Consider the following 21,584-nt stretch of genomic DNA (forward strand, 5'->3'; position numbering starts at 1 on the left):
ACTGTAAGCTACGTACGAGATTGGGGATGCAACCTAATTCCCAGTGATGTACGCCCATACAAAAAATATTGACGCCGTCAGCGTTAACGCAAACCAGGGATATCTAGAGAAGGGGATATGAAGGCTTCTATTACGTCTGACAATAGAAGGGCTTCTATTTATATATCTTAAATAATCTCTGTTTATGGTAAAATGACAATTGGTACATATAATAATTTAATAAACCGTTGTTATGACAACCTGCACTGCACTATTACAACCAGGTGTGGATATTCAATGAAGGCAGTGGCTATTTGACCGGCGCCGGTCTTTGAATCTGAAACACTATTTGACCGTCATTACGTCATTGTCCAGTCACTTTTTTTCTTTTTCTCTTTCAAAGCAAAAGATGAGAAGCGCGCATATAAGTTCTGAATCCAACCATTTTATTCAACTCGTTATGTGGCGCGTGTGGTACGTCGCCGCTTCCTATTCTAGAGGGACTGAGTTCGATACTACCCAGAAGCGTTCTTTTTTTTAAACTAATTTTTGACCCAAAGTGCATTTTATTGAGAGCAAAAATGTATTGCTTCGTTCGGCAAACACGGTCACATCAATCAATCATTTTATTTTTCGTCATTAACGCGTCCGGGACGAAAAAGATACTAACTACAAAAATCGATACATATAGACCTCCCAGCACGTTAATGAACAGGAAGACGTGGCAAAACCTTGAAAAGTTTAAAACGTGCCTGAATTGAAAAATTATGTAGGCTATATACCATATCAGTAGTTAGCACGGCCACAATCGGAAAATTACCCAGAGAAATTCTCAAATTCCAGCAAATTAAAAAAACTCTAACTTTATTACTCACATTTGAAAAGACATAAAAAATAATTAAAAACTGACTAAAAAATGCACTTCGTGTCAAAATTTAGTTAAAAAAAAATAAATAAAAAAAAAGAACGCTTCCGGGTAGTATCGAACTCAGTCCCTCTAGAGTCGGAGGCTGCGACGTATCGCATGCGCCACGTTACGAGTTGAGTGAGATGGTTGGATTTAGAACTTATATACGCTTCTCGTCTTTTGCTTTGAAAGAGAAAAAGAAAAAAGTGACTGTATAGTGACGTCATGACCGGTCAAATAGTGTTTCAGATTCAAAGACCGGCGCCGGTCAAATAGCCACTGCCTTCAATGAATGCTCATACTCACTTGTTAATTCAACTACCCGTATACTTGCTTTACACCTAGCCAACTGCAAAGGTTATGTCAAAAAAACAGCTAACTGGTAACCTTTCGACTGTCTTTTCAAACAAGGATTCTTTATGTTCTACATAACACTTGCTAATTGTCTTGTGTAGCTGAGTGTACCAGCTGCACTACAAAACTTTCTGAAGTTTTAAAAAGAACCGCATGTTTAACGCGGTACAAACTACCGCCCTTCTAGTGTCATGAGAATCAGCGATCGCTCTGAGCCTTCGTATCCCCTTCTTTAGATATCCCTGATGCAAACGTTCGAAAAACCATACGCCGTATATGCGTCAACGCAACTTGTAAAAAAAGTTGGCGGCGTCAGCGCATACACTAGCGTAAACTCATTTTGTTTGCTAGGTGCCAAACATTCACACGGTATAAACCACTCGAAACAAACTAGTTTTATTTTGAATTTCCACGAAGAAACTCAAGCATCTGAAAGTGTTCATCTGACATTTTGCTGTGTTTTGGTTCCAATATGTCTTTGCCCATTGAAAACATTCTTTCAACTGCAGCGCTGGAAGGTATTGGCGTGTTGTAGCGAAAAAAAGACATTAAAAAGTATACGTTGACGCTATGCGCTAAATAACCGCGAAAACTTTACGGTGTAGCCAGTGATGCCAAGTTGTTTTTTTAAAACAAGCAAGTGAATCTAAAAAACAAGCCCAAAACAAGCAAATCAACACAAAAACAAGCCCAATAATTTGCGGGTCTGCTACTATTCGGTGAGTCCGATTCGGTGAGAGCCTTTTTCGGTGAGAGCCATATTCAGTGATTTTTTTGAATTTTTTTTTGAAAATTATCGGATACCGCAGCCTAATTATCATTGTCGCTTTTACATCGTTTTAACATCGCTAAACGTTGAAATAAGACCCTAAACCTGGAACCCCTTAACCCTAACCTCTAACCCTTTATCGGCAATTATAATTTAGGCTACGGTACCTAGGGATGGGCAAAATAGAAGAGTAAGCTATTCTAGAATTATTCTAGAATAATTTTTCGAATTTAGAATTTCGAATACCTATTCTAGAATAATTTTTTTCAATGTCAGAAAATGTCAAAAAGCTTAGTTTTTATTCTGGTTTTATTGAAGACACATAATGGAAAGTGGCAACTAAACGAAAAACAATAGTAACTGCCTAGGAGAGCATGTCTTTGTGGCAGTGAAGAATGTTTCAAGCTTCTAAATACTCGCCAGTGAGCCGCAATCGCAGTTTTGATGCTGTTAATCCAGCACTCGAGAAGAGTCTTTCTGAGGATGCAGAAGTGGCTAAATACTTCCTTGCAAGATCAAACAACAGGGGGAACTTTTCTTGATTTTTGTTCCACCATTCAATTGCATCGCTATATGGCACTTTTACCTTAAGGTAGGATCGGTTTTCTACGGCAACTCAAAGCTGTTCGTTGTCATGGTTACTTGATGCTGAAGTATTTGTCGCCTCAACACCGGAGCTCTAGATCATCTGTTTCATTGGATTGCTGCATTGTTGCGGAAGTTATGACACTAGGTGTAGCGGTAGCCTCACCCAGAGTTGAACTGTGTTCCGTGTTTCATACGATAAAAATAGATGCAAATCCACAGCACAACGGTCTTCCGACGTCTACAAACCGCACTGGTAAAGAGAGCTGGCTAGCCGTCGTTGAGCCGAATGTAATTGATCGGCGAAAAATCGATAAAAATTTTGGTAGTCTGAAAAGTGGATATTTTCATTTCGGTTTGGAAAATTCGATTCGAAATGTCATTTCAATTCGAATAATTAGATATTCGGATTGTAACTATTCGATATTCTATATTGCCCATCCCTAACGGTACCCAATAATTAAAAAAAAATCACCGAATAGGGCTCTCACCGAATAGGGAACTCACCAAATCGGACTCACCGAAACGGGCCATTCCGTAATTTGCAACCAATACCAATTACAGACGAAATCGGTTAATAGTATACTGCTTAAACGTATCAATCGTTTAGTTGAATCAAAACCTGAAATCCCAAACCAAATCCAATCTGATGTTAAGTAAAAACATCGGTTAAGCGCATACCGCTTAAAAGAATAAGTCGGATAAAAGCATCAGGATTTGTTTCTAGTTTGCATACTGCATTCATTTAATCGTATAATTATACTCGTTAGCGAAAAGAGAAAGTCTCTTTTTTGCTTCGCATTATTGTCTGCAATGTTCAAAGGCGAAATGAAGCAAAGGTGAGACAGACGCATGCGGTCAAAACAAAGACAAGTGTCTGTAATCCCAGGCCATAATCTTGTGCTAGACATCCCACTAAAAAGAACTAACTTTCGCACAGCTGGGCTTCATTAAAACAGAAGAGCACACAAAAGGAATAATCACACTAAAGAAGTTTAAATGCTTTTGATGTCATCTGTCGGCGACTGGCCTTCCAAGGAATGGACATGGACAAATTATTTCGGCTTAAGAGGGAAGTGTTGGAAAGCATGTCCAAAAGTTTTTACTAGAAAACTTTGGAGAATTTTTTTTAAATTGCTGAAAAAAAGTAGCCTACTGTTGTGAAATGCAGTGCATCAGTTCATTTGTGCAGTTTCGTTCAGTTGAAGAACATTGCAAATTAATTATTTTACGAGACAGCACAAAAAACTTGAAAAAAAACTTTGCAATTTCAAAACAATGAGTGTGAGCCGTGTTTTTCTACCATACCACTATTTTCGTAGGCCACGTTCCATACTCTAAACTACACAGCTGGTACGAACTAAAACTAGCACGCTTCAATCAAAAACGTCAACGTCAAAGTTCGCGTTGTGACATCACAGAGATCGGTGAGATTAAAAGAAGTCCGATTGCCGCAGTTTGCAGAAAAATGCTTTGATCATACCTGCTCAGTAGGGTGGGTCGATTTCTCCATTTATCATATAAATTTGAACACAGGTGCCACTTTACCTTCTAAACATTTCCTCAAAGTTTAAAATCGTTTGGTGCACAGCAACCCATTACCCCAATGACCCCTGTTTCTATAACAGGGTTGCCAGATTGGGCGAAAAGTTGCGGAAATTTTTGTCATTTTATCTCATTTTTTTGCCCAATCCGGCAATCCTGCGCAGTGAGCGAACTTCTAATAGTCGTGCGCAGGGCTGCGATTTTTTCTTTTTTGTCGAACGACCAAAAATTCTACGCTTGTTTGTCGAATAGTAATATGACGCCACAAGAGTCAGATTATAAGCGTTTGGCCGCGAGTTACCGCACAAGTTGTGTGGTATCAGAGTCACTTACTTTAAGTTTTTAACGCTGGTTGAGTGATTCCATCTACGACGGCAAAAACATTGCCGTCGCCAAATCAACACACGTTGGATTGCTGCGACAATTGCCGTATGCTTTATTGTTTAATCAAACGAAATTTTATGCGCTTCTTCATCGCGTGTCACACGGCGGTAGCCCAGAGCATCACGCAAGCTATTTTATGCGCTGACAATGCTCAATTGTGAACTGTAAAAAGTTTGCCACCTTATGAATACTGGCTTAATTGTTACGCAAATGTTATTTTTTCATCGAATGCTTATTGTTTACCGGTGTCGTTGCGAATATAAATCATCGTGAAAGAAGATACAGTTAAAAAGTGGAATTTACCTGCTATAGATTATCAAACAGAAGGAAAAGTTAGTGTGGTATTTTGCAAAATTTGTAAAGAATTTTATGACGGAAACAAATCGGAATTAGAAAAGCTACGGGGTCAAGTTAAAAAAGTAATACGAAATTTGATAAATGGTTCTTGGGCAGTAAAGTAATGCTTCCGATCATATGGCATCGCGCGTGCCGTTCATGAACGGGCAGTTTTGCGTCTTCAAGTATTCCAGTGACGATGCGACAGCTTCATCCTTCCATACAGCGTCTTATGATTCCGATTGTGACAACTAGTTCTTTATCAAACAGACTCGTGTTGTGTTTGCTCGCAGTATCTCAATTGTGCCGAAATTATGTTAGTGTAAACGTAAATCGAGGCAATCATCTCGCAGTGAGATATTAATTTGTTACCGGTACCTGGTTGAACAATTAACGTTATTTTATGATAATTCAAAGTCGCTAGATGTCGAATTAATGTAAAACAAACGTAAATTTCTTCTTGGGCATTATTACGCAGGCAGCAAAATTCGTTATTTTTGCATTGACTTCACGTCTGTAGACGTTGAATCAATGTAAAAATGATGATTTTTGCTGTCTGGGTACGCAATGTAACCCGCCAGGAAAATTAAATAGATTTGTGCTGACTCGAACGTTGAATCAACCCAAAATTAACTTACTTTTTCCTCTGAGTTATTTAACGTGATTTAACGCAACAGCGTGCGTATCGCTACTTTTGGTATTATTACATCACTACAAATCAAACAGTGCGGTCGTGACTCGTGATAGACTACTCTAGTATATTTTTCGCTTCTCGTTTTTTCAATTCAACGTCTGCAGACGTTGAATCAATGTAAAAACGACGGGTTTTGCCAGCTGGGTTGTGTGCTTTTGTGAATGCAAATGCAAAGTCGCCCATTACGTAATCACAGGAACCCTTTTAGTGGATGGAAGTCAACCTGCAACCATGTTTATCTGTCTATTATTCCTTATTCACATTGCAAAACATTTCTGCAAGCTTGGAACAACAAGTGCATAAGTCAGACATAAATACAAACTTGCAAACACGTTGACAATTAAAGTAGCCTACTTCGGTTATTTTATCTATAAAAGAAACCCGTTGTGTCGAATAGCACAAAACGTGTGTGGCGAAATGTTTGATGCCAGGCGTTGGAACTTCGATCAAAGCATTCTCCCGCAGTGTTCAAAATGGCGGCGCTGACGCCTTGGGAGTTTCTCGTATGAAGCGTCACTTTTAGACCTTGCTTTGATGTACCTGGCGCAAGAAAGTTTACGTAAGTCAGCACTCTTATGATTGCATCACGTGATGCCTCCCCCCCCCCGATTGTTCCTCGACCTGACTACGTTTAGTCCTCTCTCAGTTTTTTTTTATTTCCTTTTTATTTTCCTTTTTATTTTCCTTTTTTTTTTCGTAAGGCACGGCGTTTGTCGAATAGTGATGGCGCGTGTCGAGTGACCTCGTCACCGAAAAAGGCAAAAATCGCAGCCCTGGTCGTGCGGTTTAGCACTCCACAAAAAAACTTTGTGAAACTGACTCTTTATCTTATTCATCCGATAATGATCCGAGTTTCATGGAGAGTGTCTCAACAAGTAGTGCCTACAATACCATCCCAATCCCTTGTGTTGCAAGGGAAACCCATCAAAAGTTGGTTTCTGACGAAACAGTTGCTGCTATTGCCACTAATACTTTGGAGAATGTGTTCTCCACAGACATCATTATTGACCCACGGAAAGTGAGACATAGCCTAGTCAAGGGACGTAGGGCGTAGGCTACTGGATTGAAACCAACCCATGTCGTCAACAATTTTACATTGCTCTATTTCGATGGGAGAAAGGATGAATTATATTATGTCTTTGATGATTTCCACCGGGTCCACGTCTTTTAGGCGTTGACAGTTAGGCGCTGGTCTAATAGGCGTGCACACTGTGGCGTCTGGATATTTAGGTGCGGAGCACTGTGGCGCTCGTTCATTTAGGTGCTATTCCTAGTAAAGTCTGTAGATTGTATCAGCTTGGCAGGTAGGGGCGTAGGGCAATGCTTTTCACACAAAATATTATATTGAACAGGAAAACATATTGTTTTGTTAATGCGTGTGCGTTGTTGGTCATGGCTTCAGTGAGTGAAGTTACTTAAACTGGCAATGCTTTTTCACACAAAATGTTATATTACACAGAAAAATATATGGGTGAAGCTGCTTGAACCGGAAATGCTTTTCACACAAAATGTTATATTGAACAGAAAAATATATCATGGCTTCCGTGAGTGAAGCTGCTTAAACCGGCAATGATTTTCACATAAAATGTTGTATTGAACAGAAAAATATGTTGTTTTTTTAATGCGCGTGTTTAGCATTTATTTGTTGTTAGTCCAGGTTTGCGTCGGCGAAAGCTTTATCAATAAATTATTCAAGTTTTTGAACATGTATGAGTTCACTTTTAGTTAGGTCAAATAATAACTAAACATCAGTAAAAAATGTACCGTAGGCTGTACTCAAGCGGGCGGTAGGCTTGAGTGAAGAGTAACTTAGTTTTCCGTAAAAACCCGGACTAGGTTTAATAACGAGCGAAGTCTCACCATTATGCTTGCAACTTGTAGCCAAGGTGTAGCCTATATGCCCTGTAGAAATGTATTCATGTGAACAGTAGTAGAGCGTCTTACGCGTTCTCGTCACATGGCCAATCCATCCCGAACAGAAGTAATTTATATTTAATCTAAATTACCAGACATTTTTCACACAAAACTGTTGTATTTACGCGGTAAAAACATGTCATGTGATCGACGTAGACGCACAATCTTGACATCAAATGAAAGCATACATCTTCAGCTATCCGAAGATGCAAAGCTTTGCAATAAAATTTAAAACATTCTATGTACAACTAGCAACTCCAAACGGTATTTTTTCTAATTTCTAAAGAAATTAAAAATTGGCAGAAAAGTGTACTTCATTATAATTTTTACTACCCAAGCATGATACAATAATATGAAAACATATGTAGTTTAATCGAATGCCAAAACAATTCTGCACATAAGAAAAAATTTACTTCGTTTCTGCGCGCAATGCTTTAGGAGGTACAGCAGAATGATTATGAAGAAATTTGGAAAATTTTACGCAAAAAGTTAACGTAATTTAGCCTACAGTCTTTTTGATCGAGAAATTCCAAAGTAAGGGGTTGCCTAGCCAGTTTTGACTGCCAATTCCAATGAGTGAAAGAAAAAAAATCCACTGTGTCCCCATCTTTAAGAAGTCCTCATCTGATAACTGCACCGCCAAAATATTTTTTTTTAATTAGCCAAAAATGGACAGACAAAGACTATGGATCTGCCATCATTTACATTATTTTTTTGCTTGAAATAGGCTACCTTTTAACCTTGGACGTAGGGATACTTCCTTGGTCATCATGGCAAAAATCCCAAGACGTGTGTATACGTTCGTGGTCGCGAAAGAGTTAACTAAAAATGAACTCAATAATGTTCGGAAGCTTCAATAATTTATTGATAAAGCTTTCACCAACGCAAACCTGGATTAACAACAAATAAAACAGTAATAAATCATTAAAACAACAATATATTTTTCTGTTCAATGTAACATTTTGTGTGAAAAGCATTGCCGGTTTTAGCAGCTTCACTCACTGAAGCCATGATATCATTTTCTGGCAAGCTGATACAATCTACAGACTTCACTAGGAATAGCACCTAAATGACCGGGCGCCACAGTGCTCCGCACCTAAATATCCAGACGCCACAGTGTGCGCGCCTATTAGACCAGCGCCTAAAAGACTTGCTCCCTTTCCACCACAGGAAAAAAATAAAAGAATACCATTACGTTTTACTGACACAACCTGGTAACATCTGCATCTCTCATGTCACAACACCAAGTGGTCGTTCAGTTGACATTTTAAAATGTATGATCAACGAGAATGTGAACATTGATGGAATTCGAATAACAGGTTGTGACGGGACAGCAGTGAACACTGAGAATCATAATAGAGTAATTGCTAGAATAGAAGATCATATCCATTATGAAGTCCAGTGGAATATATGTTGGCCTATGCTGCCCATCAATGAGTTACCATTGAAGCATCTAATTGGATTATTTGGAAAGACAACAGGTCCAGAAACATTCATTGGTAAAATTGGCGATATTCTGTGGTCAAACCTTATAGCCTTGGAGATTGCATTACTTGATAAAATTGAAACTTCTTATTTGCCAAAATTGGACAATTCAAAGATCTAAGCACACACCAGATGTACCGTACCTTTTTGAAATCTGCCATGGAATCAGTTCTGGGGAATGCTCTGAAACACTCTTACACAGAGATCCTGGGAAATATAATCATTCACAGCCACAGGAGCAAATCGAATGTGCCGCTATTATGTTAGTCCGCTATTATGTTAGTGGTGTTATGTAACACAGAACTAGTAAACTCTTTAAAGTTTAACCAGAATTGTAAACAGTTGTAGGAAGCATCAGTTATAATGTGCGTTGCAGCCTAGTCAGCACAGACATCTTCCCAACAATTACGCCCATTCACAATAAACCTTTTTTTTATTAAATTGGTTAAACGAATCAATCGTATAATCGTATCAAAACGTCTGGCAAGTAGGTGATTCGATTAACCGATTTCGTCTGTAGCATAAAGCATGCAGTTTAGCAGTTCAAAATTTTCAATACAACCTTTGCAGTCCATACATCATGTTTATTTCAAGAATGATATTTGTTTACGCCATTCCAAGCAATGATTATCTTGAAAAGAAGGGATACAATGTTGACTACAATAAAAACCTTGCAATTTTAGTGTCAAAAACAAATCAAAAAAGTTTGACTGGCCAAAAAAGACGGAATGGCCCGATTCGGTGAGTCCGATTCGGTGAGTTCCCTATTCGGTGAGAGCCTTTTTCAGTGATTTTTTTTAAATTATTGGGTACCGTAGCCTAATTATCATTGCCGTTATAGGGTTAAGGGTTAGGGGTTGGGGTTTTTTTGGAGGTTGGGGGGGTTGGTGGGTTTATGGAAGTTGGGGGGTTTTGGGGGGTTTGGGTTTTGGGGGTTTGGGTTTTTGGTTTTTTTTGGGGGGTTTGGGTTTTTGGGGTTAGGGGTTTTAATTAGGCTACGGTACCCAATAATTTTCCAAAAAAAATTCAAAAAAATCACCGAATAGGGCTCTCACCGAAAAAGGCTCTCACCGAATAGTAGCAGACCCCAAAAAAGAAGCCCAAAAACAAGTAACCCGCAAACTAAAAAAAAAATATGCAAACTCGAAAAAAAAAACAAGCCCAAACTTGCGGGAAAACCGCAAGGTTGGCAACACTGTGTGTAGCCTCAAGGGTAAACTATCCAAAAAAATGTGGCCGCAAGCGTTAGCGTAAACAAAAAGTCTACGCCGCAGGTATGCGGCGTTGAATTTGCGGCGTATACGTAATCTTTGCTAATTCGTACCATGAACAATTCGTACTGTCAGTTCGTACCTTGAAAAGATCGAGCGAAAAAATTAAAAAAGCTAAAGTCGCTGATCGCAGTTTCCGCAAACATTTTAAAATTTTCTGCAAACAAACAAAAACTCTTAGAATTATTACCAGAAATTTTAAAATGTTTGCGGAAACTCCGATCAACCCTAACCCTTTTAAAATATTTGCAGAAACTCCGATCAACCCTAACCCCCTAACTCTTTTAAAATGTTTGCAGAAACTGTGATCAGCGACTTCGGCAAACTGTTCGGATCATTACCGGAAATTTAAAAATGTTTGTGGAAACTGCGATCAGCGACTTCGGCTTTATTCTATTTTTTTCTCTCGATCTTTTCAGTTTGTTTGTTTGCGGAAACACCCTAGCCCTTTTAAAATGTTTGCGGAAACTCCGATCAACCCTAACCTTTTTTAAATGTTTGCGGAAACTGCAATCAGCGACTTTGGCAAGCTCTAGGATCATTACCGGAAATTTAAAAATGTTTGCGAAAAAACGGAAACTGCAATCAGCGATGTTCTATTTTTTATTCTATCGATCTTTTCAGATGGTTTGTTTGCGGATACCGCTAACCGATACCCTAACCCTTTTAAAATGTTTGCGGAAACTGCTGCAATCAGCAACTTCAGCTTTTTTTAATTTTTTCTCTCGATTTTTTCAAGGTACGAACTGACGGTACGAATTGTTCATGCTACGAAATAGATTGCACACCGAGATTGGTACCTTAGGGGGGATGCAACCTAGTTCGTACCCTGAACAGTTCGTATCCTCAGTTCGTATCCTCAGTTCGTACCCTGAAAAGATAGAGAAAAAAAGTTTAAAAAAGCCAAAGTCGCTGATCGCAGTTTTTGCAAACATTTTAAAATTTTCTACCTGAAAAGATCAAGAAAAAAAAATACCACAAAGTTGAAGTCGCTGATCGCAGTTTTCGCAAACAAACAAAATCTCTCAGGATCATTATCGGAAATTTTAAAATGTTTGCGGAAACTGCGATCAGTGGCTTCAGCAAACTCTTAGAATCATTATCGGAAATTTTAAAATGTTTGCGGAAAAACGGAAACTGCAATAAGCGACTTCGGCTTTGTTCTATTTTTTTCTCTCGATCTTTTCGGTTTATTTGTTTGCGAAAACTCCTAGCAGCGACTTCGGCTTTTTAATTTTTTCTCTCGATCTCTTCCTAACCCTAACCCTTTTAAAATGTTTGCGGAAACTGCAATCAGCGACTTTGGCAAACTCTTAGGATCATTACTGGAAATTTTAAAACGTTTGCGGAAACTGCGGAAAAACTGAAACTGCGTTCAGCGACTACAGCTTTGTTCTATTTTTTTCTATTGATCTTTTCAGTTTGTTTGTTTGCGAAAACTTTGAACAGCGACTTCAGCTTTTTTGAATTTTTTCTCTCGATCTTTTCAGGGTACGAACTGTTCAGGGTACAAACTAGGTTGCACCCCCTTAGGGGTACCTTTAAGCATGCATTGTCAGTGTTCCCAGATGTTTTTACCTTAAAATAGTGTTTATTCTATTGAAGCAAATTTAAATAAATAGAAAATCAAATGATTCAACAATACAACACTCCGCAACTGCTAAAAAATTTCTACAGTCAGACAGCACAAGTATCCCAAATTTTGCAAGCAAAACTATTTGGATCTTGTAACTCTTAAAAATTGTCTGGCATTGTCGACATCTTAAGAGATTGACAGACATTCTAAAGCAGGGGTGGGCAATGTGTGGCCCACAGGCTGCATATGGCCCTTTTCTATTTTTTGTGCGGCCCTTCATCTTCCAGCTATTTTTCCTCGAATAAGGCTATTTTCATCTCGATTTACACAATTTCAAAGCTTAAGAAGTGATATGATCTTCTTTTCACTCCTCTGTACCCGTGAAATAAGTTTTGCGCCTGTAGAAATCCAGCTTGAATTGAATTCACTGCAGGAGGATGACATTCTTGTGCAAAATTTCAATAAGATAAATTCCATTGCTGAAAATATAAATTAGGGTTTATTTGATGTGCGGCCCTCCTGTAAGCATTGCATTTTCCTAACTGGCCCTTGTGTTAAAAAGTTGCCCACCCCTGTTCTAGAAATTTGCATTTAAAGCTACCGTCTGAGGAATTGAGGATATTAAAAATGAATCTTCAATTTGCAAAAGAATGGAAAAAGTTTTCAAACAGACAAAATTAACAAGTAGTACAAAAAAGTAGACAAAATTTAAGAATTTAAAAAATATGAAGATTACTGGAACTGGGGTGACTTTAGGTAACAATCAAAACAAAATTTAAAACCAAATCTTGGATCATTGACGTGAGCAATTTTATTTTTACATGGCAGTTTAACCTAAGTTGTTTGTGTCAGGGCTGTAAAAAACCCATTTTTTGTAAAACTTGCCTACCCAAGTCTTTTGTGGGAAAACATCCTTGGGCTTTTTTGTAAAAAAACAGATGCAACCTATTTCGTCCCCTGAACAATTCGATCCCTGATTTCGTCCCCTGAAATCGGGGTACGAAGTGTTTTGTGGGCGAAATAGGTTGAATCTTTGGCTTTAACATTTCTAACCCTAAAGTCATTGCATAGCACAAACAATTGTTGCGAGAATTTAATTTCCAGTGCATTCTAGCGCGCATTTACAAAATATGAATACTGTCTCTTTCTTAGCTTCCATTGAAGCAGGCAACTTTCGATTTTTACGATGCTTCAACAATTGATGACCTTGAATCAGCATAACAAAGGTGAATTCTTCGCTAAGAATGGATGGGAGTACCTACTTCTACACTAATCACGCACAACTTAGTTCAAGTCTTACATCACAATGTCTGGCTTTGATCTCCGAGTAATATTGATAAGGCAAGGTTGGTTACAAAATTAGATTATTAGAGTAGGCTAAGTTTTGTATTACAGTAAGAAAAGGAGGGCAGTGAAAATTTTATGAGTGAGAATGAATATGATGAACCTACTTGCTCTTCATCACTTTCGCTCACATAACATGCAAAAACAAACCCAAGGAAGCGCAGGACGTTGATCTGATGAAAGCCTTTCAGAGTGACTTTGCTGAAATTTTAGACTGTCTTCTAAACGGGTCTGCTACTATTCGGTGAGTCCGATTCGGTGAGTCCGATTCGGTGAGTCCGATTCGGTGAGTCCGATTCGGTGAGTCCGATTCGGTGAGTCCGATTCGGTGAGTCCGATTTGGTGAGTCCGATTCGGTGAGTCCGATTCGGTGAGTCCGATTCAGTGAGTTCCTAACCTCTAACCCTTAAAGTGCCCCTGACAGGTTGGATCCAAGTATAGTAACTTTTTAAAGCATTTCCTAGCGCAGAATTATACTTAGCGAACTTTTTAATCTTAACCTCGTAGCTCGACTGGTTAGGGCGTAATTTAATCAAACGACTGCTCCGCAGCGCCACCACAGGCGAAACTTCATATTTCACTGCTCTGGGACGACTTTGGTGGTATTACGTCATCCTAAGTGGACGTCGTTCGCAACGGATGAAACAAACGCTTCCTAGATGTAATTAGTGGATCACAGTTTGGTCGGAGTTGGTACAAGCGGTTGCTTTTTTCGAAGATTTGTTGTTTTTTGCAGTTTAATAAAACTGTACTGGATACGTTCCTACAAAACCTAAAGTAGGCTATACTTTAAGTGAAAAATGAAGAAATCGTACGAATCATCATTCATATTTAATTCATCATCACTATTCAAAAATAAATAAAAGTTCTCTCTCTCTCTCATAATGTGCCTTCAGTTGGCCATTGAAATCCTGTGTAACGGCCATCTGGATCTGGAAAATTGTTTCGGATTCGCCAAACAATGCATGACGGCATCACAATCCGATTGTTGGTTCCGAGAGCATCACCTTGTAGTATACACTCCAACACATGCCTGTAGGCATTTTTACTTGAGTGGTATTAACAAAATCATCTTCAGTGAAGTGAACATATACGACTAGTTTTGTATGGCCCATCCCACTTTCGAACACTTGAAGAAAACTTTGATCATTTTCTTCTCAGTAGCCTACCTTGTTTTGTGGGAAAGTGGGAAAAGAAAGCACACGGTCTTTGTCACTGACAATGTCACATAAACAGCAATTTGTAGGCATTGCCTCAACCATAAATTAAAGGTGCTCTTTGTGAGATACTGTTGTTACACTGCAAATGGCTATAGCCAGATTAGGACAAATAAAAAAGTATGAAAATTGTAGCCCTATTGAATTCAGATGCTGTTTGATAAAAGTAAACTTAACCTATTTGATCGAAACCTGATAGTAATAATAAGTTCACTTTTTCATTTCGGTAATTCTTAATTTGCACATGCTTTAGACCAACAGAGCCCCACACATTCACGTTTTGCAGTATAGCCGTACCATACTTCACCAAGTCATCACAGAGAAAGAATGTATCCTTCCCGCTTACTGTGACGTCACAGCGGTGTTGCCATTTTTATTTTCGCAATTGAATGAGTGCCAGATTCGCCGATGTCAACGAAAGTTTGCAAGCGTGTAACTCAGTAGCCTATTGATATTTTTTACGATTTGCTGGTCAGGGAAGTTTGTTAGTGTCATCTTTTTGGTATCTTAGGTAAATTTAGCGAATTTATTTACCTGTCAGAGGCACTTTAACCCTAACCCCTAACCCCAAACCCTAAAACGACAATGATAATTAGGCTACGGTACCCAATAATTAAAAAAAAAAATTAAAAAAATCCCCCTTTAAGGGATCGGACTCACCGAAACGGGCCATTCCATTCTAAACTGTAGATATAGTTCAAGATAATGTGAGTAGGCATGACAATCGACATTAAAACTGGTGTGTCCGCCGAGATAGCTGCTCAGACCGGACACGTTTGTCCGCTGTCAACAAAATTTAATTTCGAGGCCTGCAACCTATTTTGTCCCCTGAAAAGATCGAGAGAAAATTTGAAATGTTTGCGGCCACTCTTAATATATTTGAGAGTTTTAGTTTTGCAATTTGTTTTGTTTTATTGTTGCTACTTTCATGTGTTATGCATGCGCGACTTGACATTTTGCAAAACGATACATAGCTGCCCTGTAGGCCTACAGCTCACTTGAGCTCATATTAAGGTCAAACGTCATGTTCAACTGAATGTGTGCAACTGTGCATATACATACCCTCAAAGGCTACATTCACAATATATGGTAAATATAGCCTCTGCCGAGATGATAAAACATCAAAGAACAAAAGTTATTGTGACCTGTTTTGAATTATCACATTTAGCGGCATAAGATTAGTTTTCATAGTTATACCAAAAGCAAATTTGTTTCCGATAGTTTAATTACTCCTTTGGTTTGCCTTCAAAAAATTTAAAAGTTTTGAAATATATAATCAGGCCTCGAAATTTGTACTTTTTTCCGGCGGTTAAGCATGTCCTACCGGACTGGCCCTTTCAGCGGACATTTAATATCTCAACCGGACATATTTTTTGCATGTAGATTTTGCACAAAATCACACTACAGTATTGTATGTGTAGTCGTGTTTGTAGAAGATTTTCTACAACAGAATAACTCTGCAATGGTTGATGGCTTAATTAACCGACCCTGAAGTATACAGGAGCAGATTGCTTGCAAATAAATCAGTGCGTTAATGACAGTCGTGTAATGACGCAATAAACACAATTGAAAACAACAATCCAAATTTTCTTATTACAAAAGCAACTACGATCACTTATCCCGTGGTTTTCGCGTTATAGAATCGTTGTGCCAAGCGATTACTGCCGGCGCGGGGTCGTAAATCTCCAGCTCAGGACCGTCCAGACAAATGCGCATTAGTGACTCAATAGTGTTAGCCCTCAATAGTGTTGGTGTTAACTAACTAACACAATAGTGTTAGTCTAACACCCTCCCTTCTGTGCAGAAATTCTATTTCTATCAGTATCAGCGTGAATAAGGTCGCTACATTCGCCTGAGCACGTACGGAATCCAGCTGAGACTTGCTTTTCTGTGACATTTTTTTTAACAAACGATCAATGTAACGCAATAATCCTCATTGTTAAAATTAGAATACATATCCTGCCGAAAAGTTCAGACAACTTTATTTCAAGGCAACATTGCAAGGCGTTGAAATGATGTAAAAATGGCTACTTTTGCCATCAGCTCGTTAACCACGCCACTCTAATGTGATCTTTAAAGCAATTGCCTGTACTATTATTGTTTCAGCTCCGTATTTGTTCGCGTTAAACAAACAATTGTAATAATTCAAATTTAAAATATATTTTTGCTGCATTAGCTCTATTTTTGTCAAGAATTTTGCGGCGGTCATTTATGACCGACCAATGAGTCGGCTTCGGCAGACATTCGAGGTCATTCCGGAGGTCATGACCGCCGGAATTTCGAGGCCTGATAATAATATCATCTCGCGCAACTTTTTCTCGTCTTCATTTCAAAGTACCGTAGCACATTTAATTCATCATTTCTAGTACATATTTTGAGTATTCATACATCTATCAGTTAGTTAGATGCATGGACACCTTAGATAGAAAGACTAGTATCTGCTGTGCTCGGTATTGGCTACTTGGGTCTTAAATCCAAACTAGGGCCCTTCTAAAATGTATGAATTATTTATAAAACTTTGTTTTCCATGTCTGTTACGAGGTTTTGAGAAGCAAGAATTCCCATTTTTTACACTTTTGTTTTAAATGTCAATGAAAGGTCTTGTGAAGCTAATTACTATATTACTTAGTCGCAAAAATATCATAATTTTGGAAAAAATATGTGTTTTTTTTTTACTTTTAAAGTCAATGGAACAAGAATTTAATTTAAAATCAACATTCAGTATGGGTGATTAGTTAAAACAGCAAAAGTTATTGAACTTGAACAGCAAAATTTAAAACAGCAAATTGCTGCAGTATCAATGACAGCCTAGGGCTAAGCTTTATCAAAGCAGATGAGCAGCCTATATTCAATAAAGTTATTGGTCAGCTGTAGCAAATTTATCATATATACAAAATCGATCTTGTGTATAAGTCGAAGCCCTAGCCTACTTTTCAGCTGAAAATCGGTGATATTTTCTCCCGTGTATATAAGTCGAATAGCTTACTTCACAATGTGGATTTTAACAACCTGTTTCAGCCCAATGCTGCGAGTTTGCTGCGGCAATAGCAGATTGCACTAGCTTTCAGAACACAGTTCTGTAGTCATGTCCTATGACGAATGGTGTTGAAGTCAGTGATTTGTTCTTTAATGCGGCTCTTTGGCTTGAGGCTGCTGGCTGTTGAGTTTCTGTGTTGTAAGGCATTATTACTGTGAAATTTTGTTGAATCAGTTGATTAATAGATAATGTGACGTAGTTCTTCCCTTTCGGCACAGTTGTTGATTTTTGATCCAATAGCTTATATTTCCAACACTACCATTCAATGGTTCAAGACTAAGTATTGCCATTGGCATGAATTGACGTACGGTGAGGAGATTTCAAAGTAGGGCGTCGAGTAAGTTACGCTGCTGGAATAGTCACGTAACACTATTCACTGCAATAATAAGTAAACCAGCTAAATTAGACACTCTATTTTTAACGAGGTTCCCCTGTGAGATCAATTATACACTGTGGTGCGTTTGAAAATTTTTTCGCAAAGGTCAAAGATGTTTTAAGTGTTTCTGAATCAATTTTTTGCGCTGAACTCAAAAATGCAACCAGTTTTTTTCAATCAGGTCAAGTTTTTTTTTTTTTACATATTTAATTATGCTAGCTTTGGTCATTATTGTGCACAGAGAAACTAATTTCTGTGGTAGCTTAATTGGTCATGCATATTGTCAATTTTTGCAAGATGGTATTTTTATTTGAATGCAAGGTTTTTGCAATGACAGCCATTTTAAATACTACAAAAATATAATGACACAGTTGAAATAAAGGCACTTACATCTAACCAAGAAAGCTTCCTAACACATAATTTTGTTCAACGGCGATCAACCTCACAGTAGAAGTTAATATGTACCGTATAATACACTATAGATAGTAGACTCGTAAACACCTAACATCACAAATGTGTTTTAAATGCGAAATACTTGCCAACATCGATGTGTGAAATAAAAACAAAGTGTTCAAAATAGCTTAACACAGAAAGCGTTGTTCGGCACATGATGATATTCCGACGATAAATACAATAACAATATAAATACAAATGATTTATGCTGACAAAAATTGTCGCTTCAAAGATTTTCTTTTATGTGTGGAATTGGGAAGATCTCTTTTTAAGCACCAGCAGTAATCTGCAAGCATGTTTACGTCCCAGTATCCTTGGTACCTTTCTTCCATCTGGCGAAGGTCTTCGTGGAACCTCTCTCCATGTTCTTCGCTGTAGTCACCACAGTTGTCAGGAAAGTAATCCGAATGCGAACTCAGAAAGTGCATTTTCACAGACATCCAGGCTCCAAGGGTTGAAAGCTTTCAAGCAGTTCTTTAACCTGTGTTTCGTAATCAGGGCTTCTATGCTTTCTAATCAGGGCTTCTATTCTTTAGTGAGATTTAAATCTCGTGTTAGGTCATTCAGCTCAAGCTGTGTAAGAGGCTTGGGTTGGCTTGTACTTGCATCCCATGTGTCTTGTTCACTTGCTTAGCTCTCTGCAGATGAAGAACACTCCATTTCACTTATTTTTCCAGGTGGTTCTGGAACAGGGATACCAGGGCCATATGATACTGGTTTCATGGCTGAAGGAACATCAGGGTACTTCACATATTGTTTGTTCTTCCAGTTTATTTCTGAAATGAATTTTCATTTCAGAAATAAACTGGAAGAACAAACAATATGTGAAGTAGAGTAACAGTGTTCTTTTTAAAGAACACTGTTACTCTTAAATCAAACAATAAATGAAAATGCCTCCATACAGTACAAGTATCAGCATACCTTGTAAGTTGGTCATGCAAAAATAACAATCAGTGACATGGTCTTTTCCTTCTCTCCATACCATAGGAATACCAAAAGGAAAGCTCTTTATTTTCTTTAGGCTCCATAATCTCAAGCTTTCAACGAATGCTCTACAACATATGTGCGGAGCAAATTCCTTGTCCTGATCGCCTAGTTTTACTCCAAAATACTCATAATATGCTTTCTTAACAAACTTCATAATTTTTGCTTGGCGACTATGTAGGGTGACCTTCCACATATATAACAGAACATGTCTGCATCATTTTTGCACTTTCTCATTGTACTGTAAAAACAAAACTTATCATTATTACACAAACGTATCAAATATACTGATGTGGTAAAGTATTAAGTGCACATAAGTCTTTACATAGCTAATTTCCAAATAAAATACAATAACTATCATCTTATCTGCACACTAACGCAGCCTGTAAAAACCAGTTCAGATGTTTAACTTTTCAAGCATCGGGTGCATTCGTCATGTTCTTCTCATTGTAATGTCACTGAAGTTTCATCAAAACTTAATTCATTTGCTAAATCATTTTTATGACATCACAAATCTCAATCGCAAGACGCTGAAAGCAGCAGTTGTCGAAAATTTCAAATTCAATTTGCCAAAAAAATTGACCTGATGTAAGAAAACGGATAACAGTTTTGGATTCAGCATCAAAAAGAACCGTCAATACTTTAGTAACCTTAAAATTAACGCAGCACAGTGTTATGATTCAACAGAATACATTGTTTTGTTATCAGACGCACGAGAATCGAAATCCGCTCATTAACACATGAAAATTAGCACTAGGCCTTCCTGTATTGAATGGTCTTGGTCACAGACATTACCTGCATCAAGGATGGATCCAAGGGGGGGGGAGGGTGCGCACCCCCCCAAAAAATTTCAAACTGCTATTATTTTAATAAACTAATGATATTAGATCTACTAGTATTAGTTTATATTTTGATAGATCATAGCATTTTATATCGCGTGCAACCTAGTTCATACCCTCAACAGTTTGTACCCTCAGTTCGTACTCTGAAAAGATCGAGAGAAAAAATTAATAAAAGCCTAAGGGGCTGATCGCAGTTTCAGCAATTTTTTTAAATTTTCCCCCCTGAAAAGATCGAGTGAAAAAATAGCACAAAGCCGAAGTCGTTGATCGCAGTTATCGCAAACAAACAAACTGAAAAGATTGAGAAAAAAAATAGAGCAAAGCCGAAGTTGCTGATTGGAGTTTCCATTTTTTTGCAGTTTCCGCAAACATTTTAAAATTTCCAGTAATGATCCTAAGACTCTAAGAGTTTGCCGAAGTCGCTGATCGCAGTTTCCGCAAACATTTTAAAAGGGGTTAGGGTTAGGAAACAATCGAGAGAAAAAAATTAAAAAAAGCCAAAGTTGCTTATCGGAGTTTCCACAAACAAACAAACTGAAAAGATCGAGAGAAAAAATAGAAAAAAAGCCGAAATCACTGATTGCAGTTTCCGCAAACATTTTAAAAGGGTTAGGGTTGATTGGAGTTTCCGCAAACATTTTTAAATTTCTGGTGATATCCTAAGAGTTTTTGTTTGTTTGCGGAAACTGCAATCAGCAATTTCGGCTTTTTTTTATTTTTTCTCTCTGTCTTTTCAGGGTACGAACTGATGGTACGAACTAGGTTGCATCATTTATATCAGCATGTAACGAATTGATGCTGTGTAGAACTGTAGATTATGGAATGTGTACCAATCGAAATAATCATGTGTTTTGTACTGCTCATGTTTTTAAACTTTAGAATATCTCCCAAAATTTCATCACGTTCTTGAATTTTGTTATATATACCATAAGTCTTTTTTATTCATGCTTGTTTTTAAGACTTGATTTTTCATGCACACATTCTCCGTTTTCAGGTCTTTATAAATATTAAACAAAAACATCTGTATTAACAACATGAATGCTTATCAGTATGCCAAATACACCTTTTTGAATGAAAATAGATTTCAGTAGCACCCCCCAAAAATTAGAGGCTGGATCCATCCCTGGCCTGCATTAACGACATCTCTTACTGTTATTATCACCTAGCCAACCTGACATCATTGTTTTATGCGGCCCGCTAAGGTTTGACAATGACTTTAACGATCATGGAATGTTACGTAATAAGAACGTTTATATCCTACATGCAAAAATAAAAAAATTATCACTTAAAACAGCTCCTTTTGTTGTTTTGTCTCGTGAGCTTTGCATATTGCTCAACACGGAATGGCCCGTTTCGGTGAGTCCGATTCGGTGAGTCCGATTCGGTGAGTCCGATCCCTTAACGGGGGATTTTTTCAATTTTTTTTTTTAAATTATTGGGTACCGTAGCCTAATTATCATTGCCGTGTTAGGGTTAGAGGTTAGGAACTCACCAAATCGGACTCACCGAATAGTAGCAGACCCTCCTCAACA

The 21,584-nt window shown here is 38.0% G+C and overlaps 1 protein-coding gene across 1 annotated transcript; it reads right to left on the minus strand.

Annotated features, from left to right (window-relative positions):
* Positions 1-18,856: 18,856 nt before the first annotated feature.
* LOC145787114 (uncharacterized) lies at positions 18,857-19,406 on the minus strand. Its single transcript, XM_082598843.1, has 2 exons — positions 19,148-19,406; positions 18,857-19,002 (listed from the first exon to the last, which is right to left on the minus strand). Exons 1-2 carry the CDS (start codon positions 19,404-19,406, stop codon positions 18,857-18,859), a joined length of 405 nt encoding a protein of 134 aa, XP_082454969.1.
* Between the last annotated feature and the right edge of the window lie 2,178 nt (positions 19,407-21,584).

Source organism: Aplidium turbinatum, chromosome 2 (genome assembly GCF_918807975.1).
Source record: "Aplidium turbinatum chromosome 2, kaAplTurb1.1, whole genome shotgun sequence".
NCBI lineage: Eukaryota > Metazoa > Chordata > Ascidiacea > Aplousobranchia > Polyclinidae > Aplidium > Aplidium turbinatum.

What these genes read in the sequence shown, in the direction of transcription:
- LOC145787114 (XM_082598843.1), bottom strand. Translation starts at nt 19,406, where the DNA reads ATGTGGAAGGTCACCCTACATAGTCGCCAAGCAAAAATTATGAAGTTT. An exon ending in TTGCATGACCAACTTACAAG is followed by an intron (nt 19,003 to 19,147) that starts GTATGCTGATAC and finishes AATTCATTTCAG; the next exon opens with AAATAAACTGGAAGAACAAA.